This window comes from Aspergillus lucknowensis (assembly GCF_044049455.1).
Source record: "Aspergillus lucknowensis strain CBS 449.75 chromosome Unknown BJX67scaffold_15, whole genome shotgun sequence".
NCBI lineage: Eukaryota > Fungi > Ascomycota > Eurotiomycetes > Eurotiales > Aspergillaceae > Aspergillus > Aspergillus lucknowensis.
The window spans coordinates 423,501-446,926 of record NW_027263559.1 but is presented as its reverse complement, the minus strand read 5'-3'; the positions used below and the strand labels follow the sequence as shown (position 1 = coordinate 446,926).

The 23,426-nt window shown below is 52.7% G+C and overlaps 11 protein-coding genes across 11 annotated transcripts; 3 read left to right on the top strand and 8 right to left on the bottom strand.

Moving 5' to 3' along the window:
• Positions 1 to 65: 65 nt before the first annotated feature.
• Positions 66 to 1,613, bottom strand: BJX67DRAFT_380405 (uncharacterized protein; the record flags this gene model as incomplete). The annotated part of the gene is made up of 1 exon (XM_071032787.1): positions 66 to 1,613. The coding sequence occupies one exon, from the start codon at positions 1,611 to 1,613 to the stop codon at positions 66 to 68; it is 1,548 nt and encodes a 515-aa protein (XP_070887188.1).
• A 1,258-nt stretch (positions 1,614 to 2,871) lies between these two features.
• On the top strand, positions 2,872 to 5,549 carry BJX67DRAFT_371586 (autophagocytosis associated protein; the record flags this gene model as incomplete). Its single annotated transcript, XM_071031107.1, has 4 exons — positions 2,872 to 3,129; positions 3,189 to 3,826; positions 4,392 to 4,928; positions 4,985 to 5,549. 4 exons carry the CDS (start codon positions 2,872 to 2,874, stop codon positions 5,547 to 5,549), a joined length of 1,998 nt encoding a protein of 665 aa, XP_070887187.1.
• A 167-nt stretch (positions 5,550 to 5,716) lies between these two features.
• On the bottom strand, positions 5,717 to 6,963 carry BJX67DRAFT_65789 (putative cell wall protein). Its single transcript, XM_071035292.1, has one exon. It carries the CDS (start codon positions 6,636 to 6,638, stop codon positions 5,895 to 5,897), a length of 744 nt encoding a protein of 247 aa, XP_070887186.1. The 5' UTR covers positions 6,639 to 6,963; the 3' UTR covers positions 5,717 to 5,894.
• Positions 6,964 to 7,065: 102 nt separating this feature from the next.
• Positions 7,066 to 9,021, bottom strand: BJX67DRAFT_351351 (uncharacterized protein). The gene has a single exon (XM_071028902.1). The coding sequence runs from the start codon at positions 8,496 to 8,498 to the stop codon at positions 7,290 to 7,292; it is 1,209 nt and encodes a 402-aa protein (XP_070887185.1). The 5' UTR covers positions 8,499 to 9,021; the 3' UTR covers positions 7,066 to 7,289.
• Positions 9,022 to 9,945: 924 nt separating this feature from the next.
• BJX67DRAFT_63676 (dolichyl-phosphate beta-glucosyltransferase) lies at positions 9,946 to 11,661 on the bottom strand. The gene is made up of 3 exons (XM_071035277.1): positions 11,425 to 11,661; positions 10,580 to 11,353; positions 9,946 to 10,528 (listed from the first exon to the last, which is right to left on the bottom strand). Exons 1-3 carry the CDS (start codon positions 11,539 to 11,541, stop codon positions 10,184 to 10,186), a joined length of 1,236 nt encoding a protein of 411 aa, XP_070887184.1. The 5' UTR covers positions 11,542 to 11,661; the 3' UTR covers positions 9,946 to 10,183.
• On the top strand, positions 11,403 to 12,422 carry BJX67DRAFT_63710 (uncharacterized protein). The gene has a single exon (XM_071035279.1). It carries the CDS (start codon positions 11,676 to 11,678, stop codon positions 12,234 to 12,236), a length of 561 nt encoding a protein of 186 aa, XP_070887183.1. The 5' UTR covers positions 11,403 to 11,675; the 3' UTR covers positions 12,237 to 12,422.
• On the bottom strand, positions 12,222 to 15,217 carry BJX67DRAFT_63674 (uncharacterized protein). Its single transcript, XM_071035276.1, has 3 exons — positions 14,853 to 15,217; positions 12,654 to 14,766; positions 12,222 to 12,604 (listed from the first exon to the last, which is right to left on the bottom strand). Exons 1-3 carry the CDS (start codon positions 14,996 to 14,998, stop codon positions 12,449 to 12,451), a joined length of 2,415 nt encoding a protein of 804 aa, XP_070887182.1. The 5' UTR covers positions 14,999 to 15,217; the 3' UTR covers positions 12,222 to 12,448.
• Positions 15,218 to 16,733: 1,516 nt separating this feature from the next.
• Positions 16,734 to 18,026, bottom strand: BJX67DRAFT_64145 (uncharacterized protein). The gene is made up of 2 exons (XM_071035282.1): positions 17,734 to 18,026; positions 16,734 to 17,654 (listed from the first exon to the last, which is right to left on the bottom strand). The coding sequence occupies exon 2, from the start codon at positions 17,508 to 17,510 to the stop codon at positions 16,875 to 16,877; it is 636 nt and encodes a 211-aa protein (XP_070887181.1). The 5' UTR covers positions 17,511 to 17,654; positions 17,734 to 18,026; the 3' UTR covers positions 16,734 to 16,874.
• BJX67DRAFT_380398 (C3HC4 finger protein) lies at positions 17,634 to 19,019 on the bottom strand (the record flags this gene model as incomplete). Its single annotated transcript, XM_071032786.1, has 3 exons — positions 17,634 to 17,654; positions 17,734 to 18,809; positions 18,863 to 19,019. 3 exons carry the CDS (start codon positions 19,017 to 19,019, stop codon positions 17,634 to 17,636), a joined length of 1,254 nt encoding a protein of 417 aa, XP_070887180.1.
• A 1,883-nt stretch (positions 19,020 to 20,902) lies between these two features.
• Positions 20,903 to 21,818, top strand: BJX67DRAFT_380397 (putative NUDIX family hydrolase; the record flags this gene model as incomplete). The annotated part of the gene is made up of 2 exons (XM_071032785.1): positions 20,903 to 21,226; positions 21,306 to 21,818. The coding sequence occupies 2 exons, from the start codon at positions 20,903 to 20,905 to the stop codon at positions 21,816 to 21,818; spliced, it is 837 nt and encodes a 278-aa protein (XP_070887179.1).
• Positions 21,819 to 21,921: 103 nt separating this feature from the next.
• BJX67DRAFT_371583 (MutT/nudix family protein) lies at positions 21,922 to 22,898 on the bottom strand (the record flags this gene model as incomplete). Its single annotated transcript, XM_071031106.1, has 4 exons — positions 21,922 to 22,160; positions 22,219 to 22,402; positions 22,657 to 22,749; positions 22,848 to 22,898. 4 exons carry the CDS (start codon positions 22,896 to 22,898, stop codon positions 21,922 to 21,924), a joined length of 567 nt encoding a protein of 188 aa, XP_070887178.1.
• Between the last annotated feature and the right edge of the window lie 528 nt (positions 22,899 to 23,426).

Genomic DNA, 23,426 nt, shown 5'->3' with positions numbered 1-23,426 from the left:
ATCACTATCCAAGAAAATGTCAATGTCACCAAGACACCATGCCGCCATTGCTCGCACTTCGATATTCAAGGTCCAACAAGACTCAGGCAATCGTCTATTACCATTTCAAGTTCGCCCAATCGCGTCTTCAGACCCTTGTTCTCCTCCTTCAGTACACCCATAACACTCCAGGCTTCGGCAGAAGGCACGCCATGGCAGATCCTGCATTTCGAGTTACTACCCGCCCACGCGCTGGTAATACCACTAGAAGTGAGTCCTTTCATAACCCTATCGTACGTAGACTGCCGGGCGGCGGGTAGAGGAGTAGCTCTAGGCTCTTTCTGGGTGGGCTGCAGAATGGCAGAAGGTGGGGTCGGCAGGGCAATTTCTGAGCTGTTTGGCGATGGTGCGATAGTCGAAGCCGGCGATTCAATTCCTTCCCGGCGCGAGAAGACGCTTTCCGCCAGGCTCTCATCTCCCGACTCAAAACCTGAGTCACTTGGGAGGGTTCCGTTGCTCGCGCGTTTGAAACTCCACTTGGGAGCTTGGAGCTCACTCGCAGTGTCGGAAACGCTTTCATCATCAGCATTCGGTTTAATGAGAACAACACTCCGTCGACGAGCTTCATCCTCCCTCCGGCGCAGCTGTCTCTCTTGCTCAAGCTCTTCTGCCATGGCTTTCATAGCCTTTTCCTGACGGAGAACCTTTTCAGCCATTCCATCCAGCTGAACCTTGAGATGTCCAATACGTGTTCGGGTCTCTTCTAGCTCTTCTTGCTTCTCGGTCTTGTCATTGAGGGTCTCGTGTAGCGCGAATGTCCGCTGCTTGTAGGCTACCTGTAGCCGTCGAATAACAGTCTCCGCATTATGCCGTAAAGTGTCGAAAGCCTCTTGGTCATCTAAGTCGTTGGAACCGGGAGGGAACAGTGCTGCGCCAATATCGAGGTTCAAAAGCTCGTCCTCTGCGGGCTCAGGAAGATCAAGCCTATTTTCGTCCTGACGCCTCAGGCCGAAGAACGAGAGAGGATTCGTAGAAGTAACTTGTTTTAGGGGTGATGGCGCGGTCAAGCGTTTCTGGGAACGGCTTGTGAAAGTAGGGGTGGTATACGAGGGACTATAAATGTCCTGAGCACCGGGACCGTCCATATCGATAGGTACCACTTCGTCAAATTTTCTGTCTTCCGGCCGGTACAGGAGGCCCAGGTTGACTTGTTCTGACTTTCCCTGGAACAAATCAGTTAACAATCTGGCACCAACCTCCAATTTCTTCCTCGCTGATTTCTCGGTCGAGGGGTGCGGACGCGTTCGAGTGTAATCCAAATCTTCAAAGCTCTGGGAGTGGTCTTTGAACAATTGCTTAGTTCCCAGCCTGGGATCGCGCGGACGGATAATCTCAGTATTCGCACGACGATGAAAAGACGTAAACGCAATATGCTGATTCTCCAGACGAGGGGATGGCGTATGGGAGTTGGGTGTGAGGGAAGCAGCAGGTGTCGCTATGTGGGACAAACGCGGATCATTGTAAGGCTGATCACTACCCTCTTTTAAGGCCGGAGAAACGAATGTTGAAGAAGGAACTGATCGAGGAATCGTTGGCGTGGCAGTCGTTGAAGGGTGCTCGGAGTCTGCAAGCATTGTCAAGCTTGCCCTTAACTGGCCAGCAGGGATAGGTGAGGGAGTTGGAATGGGAGAGGAATGCAGTCAGTTCGCACCACCCGGGCGAGAACTGGAATGCCACGTCGGTGTGCTGTCCAATCCAATGCACGTCAAGCACGAAGCTGGTCGAGGATCGAAGGAAAAGGAGAACAGTTCAGCAGCTCAGCGGCAGTCCGTTCGGGAGGAGCGGTTTATTTTGACGCGCCGCAGGGTGATCGGAGTCGGAGGCGGCAGTGTCTCGAGATAAAAAGGAGATCTCAGCTGTCAGTCTTCTCTTGTCTTTTCTCAAGTGGGAAAGGAGTCGAGATCAGGGTTGATGAGACCAGCGCCAAGCAACAAACTAGTGTATCGTTGTTGATCTGCACGTGTCGCGGCCGAAGAGCACGATCTCGAACTCGTCAAACTCGAGGATATTTGGCGATCGATCTGGCGTGAGACAAGAGTGACAACTTTGGGGTTAGTTCACGAGAAGTTGAGACAACTTTCTGATTTCAGATGGCAGATTGAACAGAATATCGCGGGGTTGGTCTTGGTTGTCGAAAATGCGGTGGCTGAACGAATCTCGTTGCTCCCCCATGCGCTGAGGCAATGCGCTAAATGAAGCTCACACACTAGCGTCTTCAGGGAAATAAGAAGGTAAGGCAGATGGTCCGCTCTCTGTTTCATCGAACAATTCGTTATCACTGCCGACTGTTCGTTCAATGGCGTCCTTCGGTTGTTCCAGTTACCTCAAACTCCATACAATCTTGGAAGGGCAAAACATATAGGTTTGAGCAAACCAAGACCGGGGGAGACGCTTATCCAGGCCGCGGCCAGGCCAATGAAGTAGAATCATAACTTTATGAGAGCCTGGAGGTGATTACCTGAGACGAGGCCAAGAAAGTTGATCTTGATTATTGTCAGCTCTTGCCAAGCTTCTGGATGAACCGAGTGAGCCCAAAAGCTCCAACTTCGAGAAATCCCTGCTGTTTGGAAGCACTTGGCTTTGACATCGCACTGTCTTTTCTCACATCAGGTTTCGATCTCTTTATCGGCACAAGAATTTCAACCCCGGCATCATCCCGCCCACCCCGCACCCCGTAACTTGACAGACAGCTCCAACCCAAAGGCGGTGTGCCAGAGGAGGCCGTATGGACGCGTCAAGCTGAGCTGGATCTTTTCGCTAATGTGACGTTTCATTGTCGAACCGGTGTTTGGTTGAGATTATTCCACTGCCAATCCCTTACATCTGTCCATAATGACTCGGGAAATAGCTGGGCTGAAATATCTCTCAAATGCCCTTGCGACGCCAGATCAATTGAGCAGCTCCTCCTCCGCTCTTGACGGAGTCCCAGCCGACTTAGAAACGTCCGTTCGCTTTGCCGGGACGCATCTAACCCAGGCCGCTGGAGTCCTACTGCGACTATCTCAGGATATCATAGCTCAAGCCATTGTGACATTCACTCGCTTTTGGCTGGGTCCGGAGGGAGGAAGTTTGCGAATATACTCCGCGAAGGTTACAATTGCGGCCGGATCGAGGGTCGGAAGAATGCTAACTGCGAATCGAATCACTAGGATGTCTCCGCTGCCGCTCTCTACATGACAGCTAAGCTCTCGTTCCAACCAACCTCTCCGCGATCCGTTCTGAACGTCTACACATATCTCCTGTCCAAGGAGGCCTCCCCTCTTTGGTTCGTGAATTCCAAAGGATCGCCTAAGGAGCCAATACCGGAACACTATCACTTGACAGAGGGGGGTTACCAGGCGCAACGTCAAGTCCTCCTGCGCATAGAGTCGGTAATTTTACGAACTCTAGGGTTCAATACGCATGTGGCACTTCCTCACACCATAACCCTAACCTACCTCCAAACACTAGGTGTCGCATCGCCAGCCGTCGCACGAAGATCATTTGAGCATCTCAACTCAAGTCTCTTGTCCCCGCAGCTTCTATACCTCACTCATCAACCGAACGCTCTGGCAGTCGCCTCTATCTACCTAGCGGCTCGAGAGAATGGAGTGAAACTCGTCGATGGAGAATGGTGGGAGGTCTTCGATGTTGACAGGGAGGACCTTGGGTTTCTTGTGGTCGCAATGCAGAGCATGGAGGGGTTTGCGAGGGCAGAAGTTGAGAAGTGGAGGGGTCGAATTCTTCCGCTAGATTCGGAAGAGGTGGATGCGGAGATCGAACGGAGGAGGATGTTAGAAGCTGGAGAGTGAACAGTGATGCGTGCAAGGCATTCCTCCCCCAGATCCGAGCTTGTGAGAGATCTGATGATATCACTCCGAGTCGCTTTTGAGAGCCTACGGGCGAAACTCAGCACCAGTTCGGTTTGGACACGGACCAGGCGCTATGAGCTTTGTAGGAGTCCAGGTGGCATTCCCAAGCAACAAATCCCACATCCCGTTTCGAACAGAAAGGAGCGACGGCCAGGTGGTCTGTGGAAAAGAAGCCGCATCCAGTCCATCTATATAGAACAGCATGCCGGACAAAAGCAGGCATACAAAGGCCCGATTAAACCAAGCGAGCATGACAGTACATAACTTACTTGGATTGCCTGACTTGCACATCAAGACCATGTGCCAGTGAAGTTATGACGAGCATCAGCCACATGATTGGCGATGTTGCCCCGCGTGCTCCCAGTATCGAAGCCTGAGGCCGCCACATTCACCGATAAGCATCTCCCCTCCATGATCAACCTCCCTCTTTCCACAGCCAACACAATCAAACTCGGCACATTCCACGATCTCGATTTCAAAGGGCCTACGATCAACGGACAGCAAAAGGACTGTGTGGAAAATGAACATCCTCCACTCCACCCTCTCCACCTGGCGCGACCGGCTCGCCCCCGTCTCCAAAACCTCCACCTTCCGCACCTCTGGCCAGATCACACCAGAGGAATTTGTCCTCGCGGGCGACTACCTCGTCTACAAATTCCCGTCCTGGTCATGGGCTGATGCGTCATCACCATCAAAACGAGTCTCATACCTACCACCGGGAAAGCAGTTCCTGGTAACCCGCGGGGTGCCCTGCCACCGACGACTGAACGAGAACTTCGCGGGAGATGCTCATCTCGATGATGAAGTTGTAAGGGATATGTTATCTGGGGGATCTGGAGATGGTGGCGATGATGATGATGGCTGGCTACGGACGGGCGGCGGTGGGCAGCGACATGAGAGTACGATAAGAGATGTGAGGACAGTCGATGAGTCGGGCAGGGAGGAGGCCGAGGAGGAAGAGGAGATCCCAGATATGGAGGATGAGGATGACGAGGAGGCTATTATCCGGGAGCCTACGACGGGTCCGGGTACCACGCAGTGCGTCTTCTAAGTCCCTTTGATATTTCTTACTTGCTAACAGTGTATGAATGCAGGCCGACCCGTACATACAACCTCTACATCACCTACGCCAACTTCTACCGAACGCCTCGTCTCTACCTATCCGGCTACCTCTCTCCCTCTGAGCCGCTCCCGCCCCACCTAATGATGGAGGACATCGTTGGCGACTACAAAGACAAAACCGTGACACTCGAGGACTTCCCTTGGTTTGAAGGCAGCGCAAAGATGGCCAGCGTGCACCCCTGCCGCCACGCGTCAGTCATGAAGACGCTCCTCGACCGCGCCGACGCAGCCCTGAAACTCCGCATCGAAAAGCTAAAGCAGGCCGCTGAATCTTCCTCGCCACAGGAACAAGCCAAGCTCGTTCATGCAGAAAGCGGATTAGAAGGCCTCGTCGACGACATCAAAGGTCTCTCCCTGAACGAGGCTCAGAAACAAGGCGAAAAGTCCGCACAGACTGGCGGAGATGAATGGGAAGTTCTCCAGCACGGCGAGGACGAGCAGGTTGCCATCCGTGTGGACCAGTATCTCGTCGTCTTCCTGAAATTTATTGCCAGTGTGACGCCGGGCATTGAGCATGACTTTACCATGGGGGTCTGATCTTGAATACGATAGAATGAGATGCATCACAAGTTTGCACGGGCTTGTCCACATACATTGGGGGTTATTTCCCTTCCTTCACTCGAGATTGGCGTTGCGGTGATCGAGATGATATGGTTGAAATGATCAATGAAGACTTCGGGATAGCTATTAATAAGAATGATTCCCTTTATGATTCTATGCTCAACATATCGTACACACACCAAGCAGCTCTAGCATTAAAATAATAGATAAGGACCAACCAGAAGCAGGAAAGGAATGCTTTACACCAATAATTCCGACAGAACACTATACCAGCTCGCCTACGCCCCATCCCAGTAAACCAAAGGGGTAACTCCCGAGAAATCAAGCACAAGAACAAGTCTGCACCGGCTCATGAACCACAGTCTCAGGCTCCTCCTCCTCCTCCTCCGCTTCGGGAGCAGGACACTCCCCAATCTCTTCCTCCTCCTCAGGCACGTGTGTCCCAACCGGCGGCTCAGGAACAGGGACGGGCGTCTGAAGGTCAACAGTAGGCGGGAACGAAGTCGGCGGTGGCGGGAGAGGCAGCGAGGGCGTTGGAGTCTCTTCTTCCTCTTCCTCTTCTTCTTCCTCAGGTTGGGGCTCCGTATACGTTTCTTGTTCTTCCTCTGCGTCCTCGTGATAACTGTTCTCGTACCACTCGCCCAGATTCACGGAGGGGCCGTCGGGGATTCCGATATTTGTGTTTGAGCCGGTTGATAGATGCGAATTCGTCGATTCCGCTGTCGACGTGGAGCTGGAGCTGGAGCCGGAGCCGGAGTCGTCGTCGCCGCCGTTGTTGGTATGCTGGTTCTGGGATTCGGATAGGGAGTCGGCATACTCGGTGTCGAGGTAGTCGTTGTCATTGTAGGAGGGGCCATCGGGGATACCGATATTTATGTTGTCGCCTGCGTTGCTGTCACTGTCACTGTTGCTGTTGCTGTTGCTGTGGGTATTTGAATTGGTGTTGGATTGTTTGCGGACGAGGGATTTGGCCTGTTCTGAAGGGGATACGGGGATTGAGAAGACGGAGGGTGGGCTGGCGAGGAGGAGGCACAGCACGGCTGCGATGGTTTTCGTGGTGTGCATTGTGTATCTGGATAGTTATGTGGAGGGGGGAAGGGCTTGGGATACCGCGGTGTAGGACTATAGTTAATTGGATTAGTCGAGTATAGCACCACGGTGGAGTTTGGAAAGAGTGTATAGAGAATGGAGGAGATGGATTCAAACCGGGTAGAGATGAGGAGACTTCAGAGCCCTTTATATCTCCGTCTGCTTCAAAGTGGATATGTGTCGTGAGAGTATACCTCTTCAAGGAGAGTGTGCCTTCCAGTCTCCTAGGTGATGCTCTCCCCATAGGGACTCGACATAACCCCTAGACCGACATGACGGGCGAACTAGAGGCGTTATTCTGTATACTTGTGTCAGATCGCGCAAATAGGGATGGTACCGATGCAAGGAGGTCAGGGGCGAGCCCAGGCCAGGACTCAGGTACCAGGTGTCGGAGAAAAAGGAGGACACGAGTAAGTAGGCCTTGATTCACGATAATCCTGCCTATACATACAAATCATCTACCTAAATATCATCCAGGTCATAAGCTTGGCATGGTATCCATCAGAGAAGAAAGCAAGAAGCCATTTTGAGATGAAGAACAACATGGAGAATTGAAAGATGCCAGTCCCTTCCTGTATAACCAACAAAACTCGTACATACATGAACCCAATGTGTTCGTAGGGGATCTTAGACGGACGTTCCAAATGCGGTACCAAAATTAGTCGTGTTCCTGAACTTGATTCCGGGGTCTGCTTCGCCCTGGCCAGAGGGGTTCTCGGCTCCATCGTCATCATCGACCTCCTTCTTTTGACCTTCGCCTAGGATTTGTCTTGCCTGGCCAAGAAGCTTCTGGTCGACTTCTTGCAGGAAGTCGCTGTCGTGATCCTTCTCGTTGAGCAGGGATAAAGGCCCCTTCAGGGCTGGATCATCTGGGACGTCGGTCACGCCCGAGAAATATGACTCAGAGCGCTCTGTAGGCTGTCGCAGGTGAGTCGTAGGGGGAGTAAGGGGACCTTCGCTCAGCGAGGGCCCTTCGTCGGGGGAACCCTGAGCGGCATCCACATCGCGGTCGATGACAACCATCGGCGTGTGTCCTGCATCCCTCACGAGGTTGGTTTCGGGTGGGCCTAGGTCGGAGAGCTTGAGCTTGACGCTGTTTCTGCGGTCCGTGGATGGCCTCTCTGGAGCGGAGTTTGGAGAGGGTTCACGGGATGAAGGCGAAGGGGGTGTCATGACGCGAGCCACGACATCTGGGTGTAGAGCGGTTGATTTTAGTATGATGCCGTCGAGCCTGCTGTCGAGCTTCTCTATCGGGACGGGAACACTTGCTGTCGATTCAGTCGGACGAGACTTGGGCGAGAGCGCAGCATCCAGGGACGGAGCGGGCAGACCCGTGTTATTACCCCCTTGCTCCGGTACTGTAGGCAACTGACTCTGGCTATCCAACTTCCCCTCGTCAGGAAATACCCTTGTCGGTCGACTCAAGGGGCTCGACCCCTCCCATACCTGTGAAGGAGAGGTAAACGGAAAGCCCGTGGACGGCGCCACACCGGTCGCAGGGGTAGTAGCAACACTTTTACTCTTCAGCAACCACTCCAGCTCCGAGATCCGAGCTTTTAAAAGCTCCCGCTCCTTCTCCCATAGCTGTCTTTCCTCAGCGAAGAGGACCCTCTGGTGGTCGAGTAGTGACCGCGAGTGCTCAAGATAGCCCATCGCCAGAGCCGGGAGAGCTTCTTTCTTCATCTCGAGGGTCCGTGGGCGGTCAGGATTCAAGGTGGGATGGTGATTCGGCACCGAGTGCGATCGTCGGATGGGGGTGGCCGTTGGAGAGAAGCGCACCTCCTTGTAGAGGCTACCGTGCCCGTTAGGGAGCTTGGTGGAGGTCGCTGACTTCATGACTGTGTGCGCTCGACGAGAAACCGGGAACTAGGTGTTGGTGAGATGGCCAGGAGGCTCGGAGAGTCAGACAAGCCAGGGTGGTGTTCGCCCCTCATAAAGGGAGCGATGAGGGCGGGGGATATGAGGGGGAATCTTGAGGCAGTTTAGAAGCTGAGACGATAAGACCAGCAACGACGGACTGTGGAGACAGGAGAGATTCGATTCCTGGAACCGTGGATCAATCACAGGAACCAACGTCCTGCTCCGCCGTGGCGAGAGCCGAAACTTTGGAAAGATGAAGTGTCCGGCACAGTGCTGAATTCCCGTCCATACGTGGGCGGACAAGTGGGTGGAGAGGCGCTTCGCTGCAGTCTCGATGGTTCACAACATGAGGCTATTGAGGCGAGATAATGACGCGTCCAACATAACCCGGACAGAAAAAGGAGACCCTTCTCTCAGCTCAGCCAAACTGGAGACTGGATCTCGGTTTTGGTACTCCGTCCGGCGGTGGTGCTGGGCAGCCGAAAATTATCGCTAAGCAGAGTAGAAGCAAACAAGAGAGATCCGACGAGGGATTGATGGATATTTTATAGCATCATCAGGCATGCTATGACGTTACGCAAATCTCCGCTCAGGAAACTCGCCAAGCAAGTAAGAAGCAAACATCAACCCAAGATATCAACCGGGACAGTAGTGACATCCGCGGATGTATAAAATGTCGAGGATCGAGGCCATCATGGATGACAATCCTGGGGATTGGACCGCGCCAATAATGCATGCCATGGCATTTTACAGACATCTTTGTTTTTTCACCCCAGAGCCCTTGAGCACACCCCCCCAGAGTGCAACCCCAACCCCAACCCTCAACTCAAGCGATATCATCTTTCCATCAGCACATCGCGTGATAACCCAGCTCCCACTCCAGTCTCATCCCCGCAGCACTCGTTCCTCGCATTCGACAGCTCAACTATCCAACCCAACAGAGACGACCGGAGGAAAGGACCCGTCGGAGTGAAGCCTGACGTCCATCCAAACGTGTGGGGGCGATTGGGGAAGTCCCAACCTCACCTAGTCTTGCAAGTCTTCCATACACGGCAACCTGCATATCAGCAGCTGTCCAGGGCCAATCTCCCAACGTCATTGTGCAGCTTGTGCGCCCCAATGAGAGCCACTGAAATAATCGCCGGGATTTTATGGCTCGCTTTTGCGTTCGCTCGGATTTCCACATTCGTCTGTTTCCGCCGGAGCGATATCCCTGGGAGGTAAAAAGATGGGAAACCCGACCAATTTTCTGGGGACGGGTTTGGTGACAAGGGTTTTCAACCCAACTTCAACCGCACGCCGAGGAAAGAACTCGTCACCGAATCCTCACGTAAAGGGCCCTTACCGCGAGAAATCCATCACTATCTTCATCCGTTTATCCCCCATCCATCACACTCCCCGATTACGACCCCCTCCAACCCAAAAACCCAAACAAACCCCTTGCCCTCGTCGCTGAGGATGAAGAGGTATACCTCGAACCCGATATACTGGATGGGGTCTATCTCGGACTGTAGCGCTCAAGGCGCGTCAGGCAAATCTACAGCTCTAGTAAAAGCGGAACTGTAATCCAACCTGTTCTAGTTTGGGCAATTCCAACCCAGCACAGATATCCCAAGGCCCGTACAAAACAGACTATACGACGAGGCATCCATTGTAAGATATCACTTACGTCTATAGACTCCTAAAGACCACGCAGCTCGCAGGACAGCCAATCCCCAGGCCATCCCGATGCTATCTCGCAAAACATTCAGCTTGCTTCCTCCGACTTCGCGCCAGTCCACTGGGACTTCTACGACTGGTATTCGTGCAAATTCCGCAAGCATGAGCATCTCCACGTCGAAGATCCAGCCTTCTGAGTGCATGTTCGGGACGATGAACGGGAGAGACGCCCTCGAAAAAAGCTTGAATCCACATTGCGTGTCTTTAATGGTGGCGGTCTTCGAAGGTGTTAATAGCCACAGAATGAGATGGAATGAATGCATGAGGAAGTTGCGTAGTTTTGAGCGCTGTCAATCGCATTAGCGGTGAGAACGGTTTTCCGGAAATCTCATGCCTACCTTGACAACGGCTTCACTTCCAACCATGTGAGCTCGGGAACCGACCACTACGCCACGTCCGTCGGTATCCTCGATCTCCTGACACGCCTTGACAAGCTTTCCCAAATCCTCGAAATTGGTCGCGCCATCAGCATCGGCAAAAATCACGTACTGGCCGCGCACATGTCTCATCCCATGGGTGACCGCTCCGCCCTTGCCACGGTTCTTGGTCAGGGAAACCACCCGGATGGTCCCAGGTGGAATATGCACTCCTTCCTGTGTCCTTGGCGTCCAAGGACCGGCATGACCCCTTGGATGAGGTGATAACTGGTGATCCCTAGCGAAAGAGAACGCCATCTCTTCCGTAGTATCCGTGGAGCCATCAGAAACGATAACGATTTCCCAGCCCTTTCCTTGCAGTGCAGGCTTGCCGTTCGTGGTCCCATTCGCACGTCCATTGGCGGCATTCTTCCTTTGCCGGATTGCTTTCCCCTCAACACGTCCATTGGGGAGCGTCCCATACATCCGCTCTAGGTAGTTCACAGCCTCCTCCAGCATCCCCCCCAGACGGTCTTTCTCATTGTAGGCTGGGACGACCAAGGACATGAATAATTCGGCCTCGTCGTCGGTCGAGTCGTTCTTTGGTTTGTCACCTTTGGGGTTCGAAAATTCGTGCCATGACGGTAGCGGTAGAGGTTCTGTAATCGAGCCATCTGCCGAGATCGTGCGATAGGTCTTTTCTTCCGGGAGTGGCTTTCGTGGCACCGGGGCAACTAGCGATAAAAAAACGTAGAGCTGCGGGTAGGTTAGAAAAGGAAACGCTTAGTCTATTACCATCGCAACCGGGGTCAATCAAAATAGCATACTGAGACGAATAGTCCGGCTCCAGTGGCACAGAGTGCGACGAAGATGATGTGGAGAGGTACGCTGGCAAGAAGCTCGGTGCAGTGTACACAGGTGTCAAACCAAGTTGCCACGGCCATGACGAAGGATCCTAGCTCGGAGGCAAAAATAGACCAATTGAAACGATGAGTCAAGCGGGAGAACCAATATCTTGAGCGCAAGAGAGTAATGTCGATGACTGACAAGATATGAGCAGCTGTATGGCTCTCATGGAATGAAGACAACGGGCTCCCGGCCGGCGATGCGACGCGGAGTCTTGCCAACGGATAATCAGCGAGGGGGTAATTCGACTAGAGGCACAATGGCCATCATGAGGTTGGGTCAGGGTTCGCGAAAGACGGTGATGGGAGGGGATGTGGATTTGCAACAGTGCCTGTCGCCAGCTTGTCCTTTTGGGTGGTGGTTGGCGGGCCGCGACGATTTCCCCACTGTTGAGCTCACTCCCGAACCTCCGCCACTGCCGCGTCTATTTGAGTCCGCGTGGCTGATGAAAGGCGCACAAGCTGACGGCTCTGCATTATGGAGAAGCTGCATCTTCTTATTGTCATTCAATTACTCTGTCGCATTGTATGTCATGCACAGGTTCGTTATTCTATCTGGCCCATTTGTAATGCACACGCTGGTGGATATGAGTGATATGGCAGGATATATAGCAGAACACAAGGAGCTGAGTCCGGACAGCCTGGGAGAGGGGACCGCTCGAGACGGGCCCAGGATGAAGGAGGAGGATTTAAGAGTCTCAGCCGCACGGGAACTTCATCGTCCGAGTGGTTGATCGAGCCGCGTCCCATGCCGAACTGCAGATTCGAAGCCACGCGCCGTGGGCGTCTGCCCTTTAACAAAAGCTGTCTTGCTTCCTCTGCAGTGGACTTCGGACTTCCTTCAGAGCGCGAATTTTGATCGTGGACACTGACTTCCCAGACCATTATCGCAGGTTGAGAACAAAAGCTCTCTATTAACACGACAGGATGGAGGAATATGCGGCTGTCAGGTATCGTGCATTTCCACCTCTGCGGTAGCATTCTTCTGGAGTCCCTTTCCATAAAACGGGCTATGCTGCTGGACTAGTTCGTCCAGCCCCGACGCAAAGTCGGTGGCGGAGAATTTCCGCGACGCCGCATCGTATGTTATCCAACGGTTGAACTGTCAGTAGTCAGTACGCTTCGTTCCTGTGCTTCTTTCCTAAACTCACCGTAGCAAGCCTGACCCCAAGCCACAAACATCTGTGCATCCTCGAGAGATCTCGAGACGCTGGCTCGAGGTTGCGACCCTCGTCTGCATCTGGAGCGTTGATAAAGAAATCTGCAGGATAGAGATGCTGACTCCAGATTTGGCCACGCATAAAAAAGTCCTCGGGAAGCCATTTGTCTTCGCCCTGGCTCGGAAACCCGGCTCCTTCAACGACGGCAAAATCGGTGAAATTGCGAATCATAGCATTCAGAGACGCGGCAATCTGCTTCCAAGGAACTGCAGCTTCAACGTGCTTCATGCTGTTCGGAGTCCGCGCTAAGCACCAGAGAAAGGCGAGATATGCGTGCAGGGAGGGGAATATGTTAGGAAATAGGTTCTTGTTGCCAATCTGGCTCAGTATAACCGACAGTATTTGAAACGTGAAACAAGAACCATAGAAGATCAGCGACGAGATGGGCTCGGAATCTCTCGAAGCAAGAAAATCAGCTTCAACAACCTTGAGGTTTCCAACAGGCGTCCAGTATCGGTGAGCAGATCTGTAGATATCATCGATCGCCTTTGGTTGAGATGTGGTTGCGCGAAATCCTTCCATCAGGAGTGCGTGAGGGGCTCCGTACTCGAATATGGCAGCGAAATTGCATGAGGAAATGAAGACCCCCTGTACCTTGAAGCCCGGCCCCATTCGAGCGATATACTGCCCCAGGAGCGATAAAAAATCATCACATGCGCCCACAAAAGGATCTGTAAGATCGCCTGTGAAAAGGTGACCATGCGCAACCACAAAAGCTGTTACTATCTCTGGAAGACGGCGAATCGTCCTTGGTATTTTCAAGCTCGGATTCAATATCAGTAATATACTCTCCCTAGTTCCCTCGAACGGGCGGCCGCAAACAAGAGATTTTGTGTAGTAGAAGAGCTGTTGCACAATGTCCGGTCGGCCTAACACCGCAAGATGGTGCTGGATCCTACCAACATCGGGGTTCCTATCCGCAGCTTTGTTGTACCAATACCTTGCGATTCTAACCCAGACCTCCTGCTCGCGGAAATCAGCTTCTTCGACAAGCATGCGGTACCTTGAAATATCACCAAGACATTCGATCCAACTATCTTCAAACGCCGGCGCGGTCTCTAACAAAAGGGTCATCGTTGAGTAAGCCAGATGGATGAAGGTCAGCATGTACTCCGAAGAGCCGGGAAGTCGACGTCGTAGTAACTCAAGTAAAGCCTGAATCCCATGGCGCCAGAGCCGAGCCGGCATGGAGTACTTCTGTGCGAGACCTTTCAAGATTGTATCCCCCACGGGGTTCTGGGTAGCCAAAAGGAAGTCGTGGTGCTCCTGCAGGAGTGTTCGGTGCACAGCTATCAACTGCTGCCAGTGCTGTGGGGATAGCTCTTTTTTCGATTGAGATTGGATTTTGATATATTCCATGCATCTCTCTTCCACCATGAGAATCCCGGCATAAATTCCTCGGACGTTATTGGTCAACTGCTCTTCTGTTGGAGGTTCAGTCTCTGGCTGTAGCAATATCCGAGAAGATGCTGTACCTCCGTCAACCCCAAAAAATCCTCCAGTGGGTCTGTGATCGTTGTGCGGACGCCCCACCGATTTCTGGACATGGCTTGAATGCTGTGCGAAATCGCCGGGTGTCCTGGACAGAGTGTCTATTTCGCCCTGCCTGGCGCTCGTGGCGCTCGGAAACCGTTCGTCATTCGAATCAGAACTTGGGCGGAGGAGCTGCTGTTGCTGCAATTGAGAATGGCTACTATCGCCACCCCCTGGATCATCTGTGGAATTCACAGAATATCGGAGTCGAGACTCGCTGCCAGTCGCACTCACTTTCCCGGTCCAGTTGTCTATTGCGACTCGGTTGATAGGGCGGCTGTGTGATGTCCCTGACCGAGGTCGAGGACCTTTTCGTTGCTGGCGAAGCCCTTGTTGGGTGTAATTTGAGGGCGTAAACTCAGCAGCCTGATCGCTTATCGCACTCGACGCATAGTCATCCGGCAGCTCTGCTGAGCTCGCTCTCACGTTGGTATATGATAAACTAGCGGAATGTTGAGCCCGGTTGGAGTTCATTGATCCATCATCTGACAGAATCGCCGCACGCGATCTCCTGGTCAATCCGTCAGAGGACTCCTGTACCACTGGAAAGTACAGCGCGGGGAGAGATTGGAGTAGAGGGGTTTATTCTCTACTCACCGAGGCGAGCTCCTCCCTTCTAGGTCCGCTTCCGGAGAGCCCATTGCAGAGGAAGTTATATGCTCAGCAACTGGATGAGGACTCCCACTCTCTCTACGCCGCAATGCAGTTGGTTCCCTACCAACGCTGGCATTCCCGTCGCTCATCGTTTATGCTGATCCGAGGAAGTTGAAACACGTCATCTGACCTAGTCAGTGGTCGGGGCTTGCCGGTCTGGATAAGGAAAATGACGACGAAGATGGATTCAACGAAGACAAGAACGCAATCCACACGAACACATCAAAGGTAAGTCAGGAGAAAAAAAAGTGAGGAGGTAGAGGGGGATATTGGGGACAGTCTCACGGTAGGGAAAACGGCGAGGTCCGTGTTTCCAACAGGTCCAGTCGATGACATCAATGCGCGCACTTAAGCAGAAGCAGGTATCGCAGCTGCAGCGACGAACAAGTCGCAGGACACAGAGCTACCTACCGAAGAAGCCAGGCCACGTTGGAAAGCAGCACGATGGATAATTTTGGGTCCAGTTGATCGTTTATAATCGGCAGACGGCGATGGCATTGGAGGGTTCTCAGGTACTCTGTTGGAGTCTTAGGCAACTAATCGGGGACTCTCTGCCTCGAAATCGATGATGACTGGTGAAGGGGCCACTCGGGGGTCCACACGAGCACATGGGAGACGCCCTGGAACTCTGGAAACCGGTTGTGAAGAATTCGACAGATCCAGAGTCCAAAAGTAGAGCGGGCGATGAAGGTTGTGAGGGCGCCAGCCGTCTGATATTATTCCTCTGAAGCTTGGGAAGAAGCCTTGCAACCGCCAAGTCCTTGACGATGTCCCGGGCGTCAGGCGCCTGGCTTGACGGGATCCTCGTTGAAACGGCCAAAGAGTAGTTGCCTTGCGGGCTCTTTCTGGCTCCATTTTCCCAGTTTTTTCGCAGGCCTCGCTTCCCCACGCCGATCGATCTTTCTTTGCGTTTTCTCCCTTTGTGCTCCCATTCTGGCCTCCTCTTTCTTCCCGCTCAGACCAGCACGAGCTTTATTCAAAATGTCTTGCTCAGCCACAACTCCGTCCGGGTTGCCTGGTGTTCCAAGTTGCCTCATGGGGAACCGATCCAATCTCTCAATCACAATGCGAGGCAAACATCAAATGACCTTCCTCTCACAACTCTGATTACTTTTACTTTCTCCCAAGCAAACCAGCCACCACCCACCGACTCATCACCAAGACTCAGGATTGCCAAATCCACTGAGCGACTGGTTGCCTCAATGTCGCTCAAAGGCCGCTTTGTTCGCTGCCCTGGCCACCTCCGGATCATTCCAGCCGAATGGCAGACGACCCAGATCACCGGATCCTGACGTGGACACCGCTCTTTTTTACCTCCGACCAGGAACGGCCTCCGTAATCTGAAAGGCTGTCAGCGGGCGGAGTATGCCCGAATGCTTTTCCGAATGCTTTCCGAATGCTTTCCGGATGCTTTCTCCTCTCGGGAGGGCGGACTCCGTTTCGCAAAGCTCAGCAAGTAAGCTCGGTGTCTGGGGCCGAATCTCTCCTCTAATTCGTCGCCGCCTTCATGTTCGAGTGTTGAGGATTTCCGATGGCCAGGATAAATGTAATCGATCGACTCCAAGCTCTCCACTCGATTTGCTAGTTGGTGCTTGCGGCTGGGGTCCATGAGAACGTTGCGCACGGGCACGTCGACGAAGTTGGCTTGTCTGACAACGTTCGTTTCCAACGACCCGCGACTCATCGATTCTCATTCATCGACCACACCATCTGGCACACCATCTGGGGTTTGCGTTGGCTCAACCTCTGCAAATGCATGTGCCTGTAACCCTGTGCTGCTGCAACGCTTTATTTGGCCTATCTTCAGGGTCCGATGGAGTGACGTCGCCAGCCAAGTCATCCACCAAACACTCCGGCTGAGGAGGCGATAAATGAGTCATAGTTTATGTTGGCCTCCCCAGGGCTCATCAGGAGACGAATCATGCAAAGACTGTGCAAGGAATCGAGGACTCCAACAATCTTCGCTCACAAATCCTGAATAATTCTGTGCTGGCCGTCCTCGGCCTCGATGCAACATATCCCATTCGGAGCAGGCGGCATAGGCCTCAAACCTCCACGCAAACAAAAAAAAAAATGAAATGAAATGAAAATGCTATTCATTGTTTGACATACATATAGTATGGTCCAATACGGAAGAGGCAACCTCCGAGTCGGACCTGAACTATGGCAGTCTGCCCAACCCGTGACTCTCTCTTGATAAGACCCAGCAGTTCGTGTTGATCCTGCAACCAAGGACGAAGCACGGATCCGACGCATACTACTCGGAGCAAACACGTAGCTCGAGCAAAGCGAGCACTTTGTTGTCAAGCTCGCAAACCACCTGACTAAGTACATTGCACTCCCGAGCAGATAGATACATATTCTTCGTCCTATAGAAATAGGCAATTCACAATCTTTTGACGAGTATTCAACCCAGAGCAACACGGGAATACTCGAATCTGCCTCAACCCCAAAGGGGGAAGACAGAACCAGCAGTAATAAGGAGGGAAACGGAAAAGGAAGAGGTTCACTTCGAAGAGATTGTAGAAAGAGAGGGAATCCTCTTGAAGAGCCTAGAAAGCAAAAACGCCACGCCGGTCTATGCAATCCACATTCGATCATAAGCCGTTAAACGCTCGGAAAAAGGAAAATTATGGTTCATGAAACGCGGTACTCGAGACCCGTCGACAAGTAGTATACCTGTAGGTCTGGAAGTTTTCCCGATGAGGAAGGTGTTGATAGAGTTTACGGAAAATAAATCCGATGCTGGATTCCGAGTTAGCAATACAGCCCTATGTCGCAAGTGTAAAGTCTAATAATGGCGGGGGAAACAGTTACTACTTACGCGTTGTCTCACAGTCTCACGGCACATAGGGCAGGGCATCTTCGGCTTGAGAAACCCTCTAGTTAACGGGAACTGCTGGTCCGCGCACCATCGGCAGAGAATTGCATGGCCGCAAGGAAGCAGCACAGTGTCGATAAGTTGAGCCATACACACCTTGCATTCCATGTTTACTGTCAATTCTTCTGTCTCCTTGGGCTCGGGGCGATCTTCCTGCGGAACGTCGAGTCCCTTTTTAGCAACCCAAGGCGGAGAACCCTGAAAACGACGGGCTAGGCTCTCCTCATACATAGCGTGAACATCGGAGGGGCGCATACTGCGCAGGTAAGCGTTCAACCGAGCACGCTGACTCTCTGAGCGACTTGAAGCGGTCACCGTCGGAGGAAGTGTGGATACCGAGCGAGATTGATCTTCCGAAATTTGAGGAGAGAGTTGCGGTTGGTTCATGGCATTGGTATTAAGCGTGTCCCTCGCTATGCTTGGAGGCCTCGCACGGGCACGAGAAAATTGGGTGTTGGAGCGAGCGCGTTGGTGGCTGTTCGCCCGGTGGTGCCGTCTCTGATGCCTGCTCCCCGGTGAGGGGGCGGGCAGAGAGGTAACAACAGTATTGTGGCTTTGTCCCGGAATTTCCCCTACGCCCGCGGCAGTGGGCGTTCCCGTACTCAACCCAGTCTGGGTATTCGACACCACCGCAGTCTGAGTTGGAGGGCGCTGGGTTGCATTGAGGGATTGTCCTACGCTGAAGGCCGTAGATTGACTAGGAAGCGGACTGCGAAACGGCTGGTAGCCGAAAGGAAGAAGCTGTGACTCTAGTGGTTGGGTAAGGACCGGTACTGAAGCACCAAAAACTGGTTGGTTGGTTGTCTGCTGCGTAAAGCCCGGCCATTGAGGCGGGGGGTTCTCGAACATACCGAAGTTGGCAAAGGACGGAAAAGAAGGGTTATCATACAGAGTAGGTGCATTTCCCTGATTCTGGCTCGAGGTGAAAGGTACGGTAGAATATGCAGGTACCATGCCGTCCAGATTTAGCATCATACTGTGAGAATCCGGGCCCTGTTCGTATTGCTCAATTGCGAAACCTGCTCAGTCGCCCCATTAGCCGTTGGTGCAGGGAATTCTGTAGAGCTCTTACCTTGCTCGTTGGAAGCTGGAGAGACGAATCCGTAGTGGGAGGCGGGATCGAATGGCTGTGTAAAGCTGATATAAGGGCTAGAGTCGGGTAAGGTAGAGGCAGCATCATTGTGGAATTCCGATTCATGTAGGGCTGATTGCCGAAAGTCGGAATTCATATTGGCAAGCTTCCAGATACCACTGCTGAACCCAGGTGGTATCTGGAGCAGGAATATGAGCCGAGCGCAAGTAGAAGCGAGAAGTTGTCTCGAAAGGTTGGAGCAAAAAGCAGATGTGGGAAATCGACGCTTAGATTTCGAGTGTACGAGAACTGATTGTATAGCCTCGCGAGCTGGAAGGGTTTTGGTTCAGGAATGGAGAATGGGGGATGTAGATGAGCAGTTGATAGCGTACTAAGTCAGCAAGCTTGTGATGGACTGTGAGGACGGGATCTGCAGAAGAGAGGAATCAGAGATAGTTAAGGCAGGTCAAGCAAGCTATTCGATATGCTGTATGAGAGGTTGCAACACAACCGTGAAAGGAGGGTCTGCTAGAAGGTAGAACAGACCTGAGCATACCCAAAGAATCCCAATGCCGAATCACAGCGCCTTGTGCAGGCATTTGTGAAGAGGAATTTCTTGAAGATCTTAGAGAGTGATCAACATACAGGCAGTGAAGAACCGACGGCATGCCTCTGAGTGTAGGTAAGGATCGAAATGTCTCACAGCGGAGATGTCGGCGAGGCATTTAGAGTGGAGAAGAGCATCTGGGTATACCTTCCTGGGTCTTTGCGCGCTACCTTTAAGGAAGCATTGATAAGACGGCTAAAAGAATCGCAAGGTGGAGCAAGTAGCCGAGATGATGTAGTGATTCAGAAAGAGTAGCGTAGGGTCAGTAGTTTCGAGGCCGCGACCACCAGGTATATGAAGGCGAATTGATTGAACCCAGAGGGAAGAAGTTGTCTTAAAACTGGCTACTCAAGCTCAAGGCGCGGTGAGACCATGGTTTTCTGGAGAAAGACAACTTTTTTAAGGACAGAGGGAGGACAAAAATATAAACCAAAGTCCAGTGTGTGCATCAACCTGGAAACGCGGCTCCGATTCCGTTCGATAGGCGACAAAACCAGGACACGTTCGACACCTCAGTCCCTCACTTCCTTTTCGCAAAAAGTTTTCTGTACTTGGTGACCAAGGCGAACAAGCCGAGGATGAAGGGGAAACCCAGGAATAACACGCAACCGTGGAAGCGTCGCCACTGCCCACCGATGCCGAAGTGTCGGAGGGAAAAGACAGTCGCGGCTGCGAGTCAGAGAGAGGAAAATTGCCAGAGAAAACTCAGCCGGAGAAAAAAACTGATCAGCTGTGGCAGGCATTCACCACCGATTAACCTAGTACACCGAGACCCATGCGGCCACCAACCTCCATTCGTTGGCGGGTTGCGAAGTGCAGGGGGGAAGGGAAAAAAGGAACGAAGAGGTTCCGGCCGAAGGAAGGAGCACAGAGTTCAAATGGGGATTCAATGAATGGATGGCAAATGCTCCAGAATCGCTCGAGCCAGCGCAGGCGGATGTCAGCAAAGGGAACTAACTTGAGCCTGGTGATCAGACCCCGCAATAGGTGACCTGTCAGGAAGTGAACGATCCAGAAACCTCGAGGCGAATAATAATGAGCAGCTCTGGACACGAAAGGGAACACAGTCGCTCAGCATCAACAGCTTTCCGCCTTGATCCCGATGGAACAAGAGCTCCCCCAAAGTGGCAATGATCATACGATGATCCAGCAGAGAAGCAGCTTTGGTGGCCCCTGCTCTCGACTTGAACGTCACTCTGCCTCTCTGTTTCAGCCGTCCGCAGTCTGCTTGAGACAGGCAGTCTTCATCACGCGAGGTGGTGTGATGCGAACCTGGCCGGACTCTCGCCTCTCTTAAATTCGCCCCTTCACCATCCCCAGTTTGTCCCGGAGTCTGTGACCCTCGGCTGATGATTCAGAGGTTCAGGCTCCGGCAACTCTTGACCTCCAACCCCTTCCGGCCACAGCTTCCACTGTTGGCGACAAGGTTCTCAATGTCCGCCTTCACTAGCACCAACAACGGACTCGAATCCTTGCCCGTCAGCTGCCCACAGGAACTATCGAAGGGGGATTTATTGCGCTTCCCTGCCTTTCGAGTTTGGCTCGCGACGCTGCAGCACTCCTTGGGCCGTCAGCAGCATCCATCGCATGAGTTCCACAAGGATCCTTACGTTCTCCGCAAAATTGATGTTCAGGCAGTTGATTTCTTTGGCGGCGGGCGACTGGGCTTCGTGAAATTAAAAGCCGACGTCTCCAACGCCAGTGGAGAGAACCTTCCTGGAAGCGTCTTTCTACGGGGCGGTAGCGTTGGAATGTTGGTACGTATTCAAGCCTTCCAAGGTTATCACACCCCCAAACAGAATCCCATTCTCACTGGTACGTCTGCCTTCCAAACAGCTCCTACTTCAACCAGATGATGTGCCCTCTGCATCGGAAAACGAAAAGATGGCGGTCCTGACGGTACAACCCCGCATCCCCGCCGGCTCGCTTGCGTTCTCCGAAATCCCAGCCGGCATGCTCGATGACAGCGGTACATTTTCAGGGAAGGCTGCCGAGGAGATCCAGGAAGAAACAGGATTGACGATCCCCCAAAGCGAATTAATCGATATGACATCACTCACTCTACATTCCTCGGGGGAGCTCGCAGGCAGTGAAACGCTACAGAGAGGAGTATACCCTTCGCCTGGGGGTAGCGACGAGTTTATACCTTTGTTCCTGTGCAACAAGCGAATGCCGCGCAAGGATATCGAGGCTTTACAAGGGAAGCTGACTGGTCTACGACAGCACGGGGAGAAGATCACCTTGAAAGTGGTGCCACTGAAAGATTTGTGGAAGGAAGGTGCACGAGATGGAAAGACCCTTGCTGCGTGGGCGCTATACATGGGACTCAAGAGGGACAAGAAGCTCTAAACGATTGTGGCTCCCACAGAGATCCGTCACAGATGAGGATAGAAGGATGTAGGTGAGCAAATGGGCTGTCTATCGGTCTATGACCTCACAGATCGACTCTGTTTCAAAGCTTCCACTTCTTTGCCAGTTCAATACCCTCGGCTATTGTACCGATACGAGCGTCAATAGCATATCCTTCAGCTTCGAGGTTCTTCATTTCGTCAAGCAATGCAGCAAGCGGAACGGTGAAGCACTCGATGAACTCGTTATCCTCGAGCTGGGGCTTGGGATCCTGATTTTCTGGCAGGGTCATATCAACACTAACGTGGACCATGTTCAAGTTTGTGTTACAAAATCCTGGGTCTGTACTCGAGTCAGCGTCGTTTTATCGGAGGCGGCTGCAAACATATGGGCTACTCACCGTTATACATGACCGTGCTTGTCTCTTCAGCTACACCTACGTAGCCCGTTTCCTCCCTCAGCTCACGCACCGCGCACTCTTCGACTGTTTCGTTGGGATCGATGAGACCGGCTGGTACTTCAATGACCACTTTGTCGATCGGCGGCCGATACTGCTTTTGAAGGAGAAGCTCGGGGCCAGTGGGCTTGTTCAGAATGGTCACGATTCCCACGCCGTCTACCTCGCAATCTGCGGGTCGAGTCTGTTTGGAAAATGTGGAGTCAGTAGACATTCAGGCGGGCGATGTGAGATCATATTCCAAGTTTGCTTGTTGGTTCAACCAAGAGTGATTGGCCACTGTTCTGCGGCCACGGTAATAGCGGTGCTTGGGTACTGTTACCCCGGCAAGGGCATTGACTCGGGCGGAGAGATCGAAAGGGTGTCAGCAGGCGAGCTTACCAGCCGTTCCGCCGACTCCCAGGTTCTTTCAATACCGTTAGGATCCCGGTAATTTGTCTTTACTAATTTTGCCCACTTCGCTTCCCTCGGATCCTAAAACCGTGCTTCCATCAGCAGACGTTCGATAAAGCCACGCAATCTGCGCAACCGGGCTAACGCACGCCCGTGGTAAACATGCTGATATAACGCACCAATGGACCCTTTGAGAGAAACTTTGACCCAGTATACTTCGGACCCGGCATCTTAAGCTCGCAATACCAACCAACAGCCAGAGCAATTAATATTTGGAGGTGGGGGAAGAGCAAGAAGCAGAACTATTAGGCGGAGTGTCAATCCTCACTACCCTGTAATATTGATGCAGAACTCGCACGGATTCGAGTAAAAGGTTCCTCAGGAGAGCAGCGCCAGAGGATAATTGAAAAGCAGCCGGGGCAAGCAAAGAAACCCGAAAACCATAGCTCATTCCCACCGCCTCTCTCCTCAAGCTGGGCTTTGACCGCCCGCCGCCGAAAATAGGCCATCCAAGTTCAACTGGTTGAATCCTTCACTCAGGAACAGCCCCATCCATCAAATTCCTTCTGAGCTCTTCTTGAGCGATGACCTTTTAGTCCACCCGACACTTGAACCCTTTCGCAACGAAGGGCGGGATTCATCGCCATGGTTATCCGTCCAGGCCCCGCGAATTGGCTCATCCGGATGACGCCACCAGGAGAGCGGGGTTTCCATGTTGGCGTCGTCGTTGCTTGCAGGTGGATTATTGGGGGCCGGGA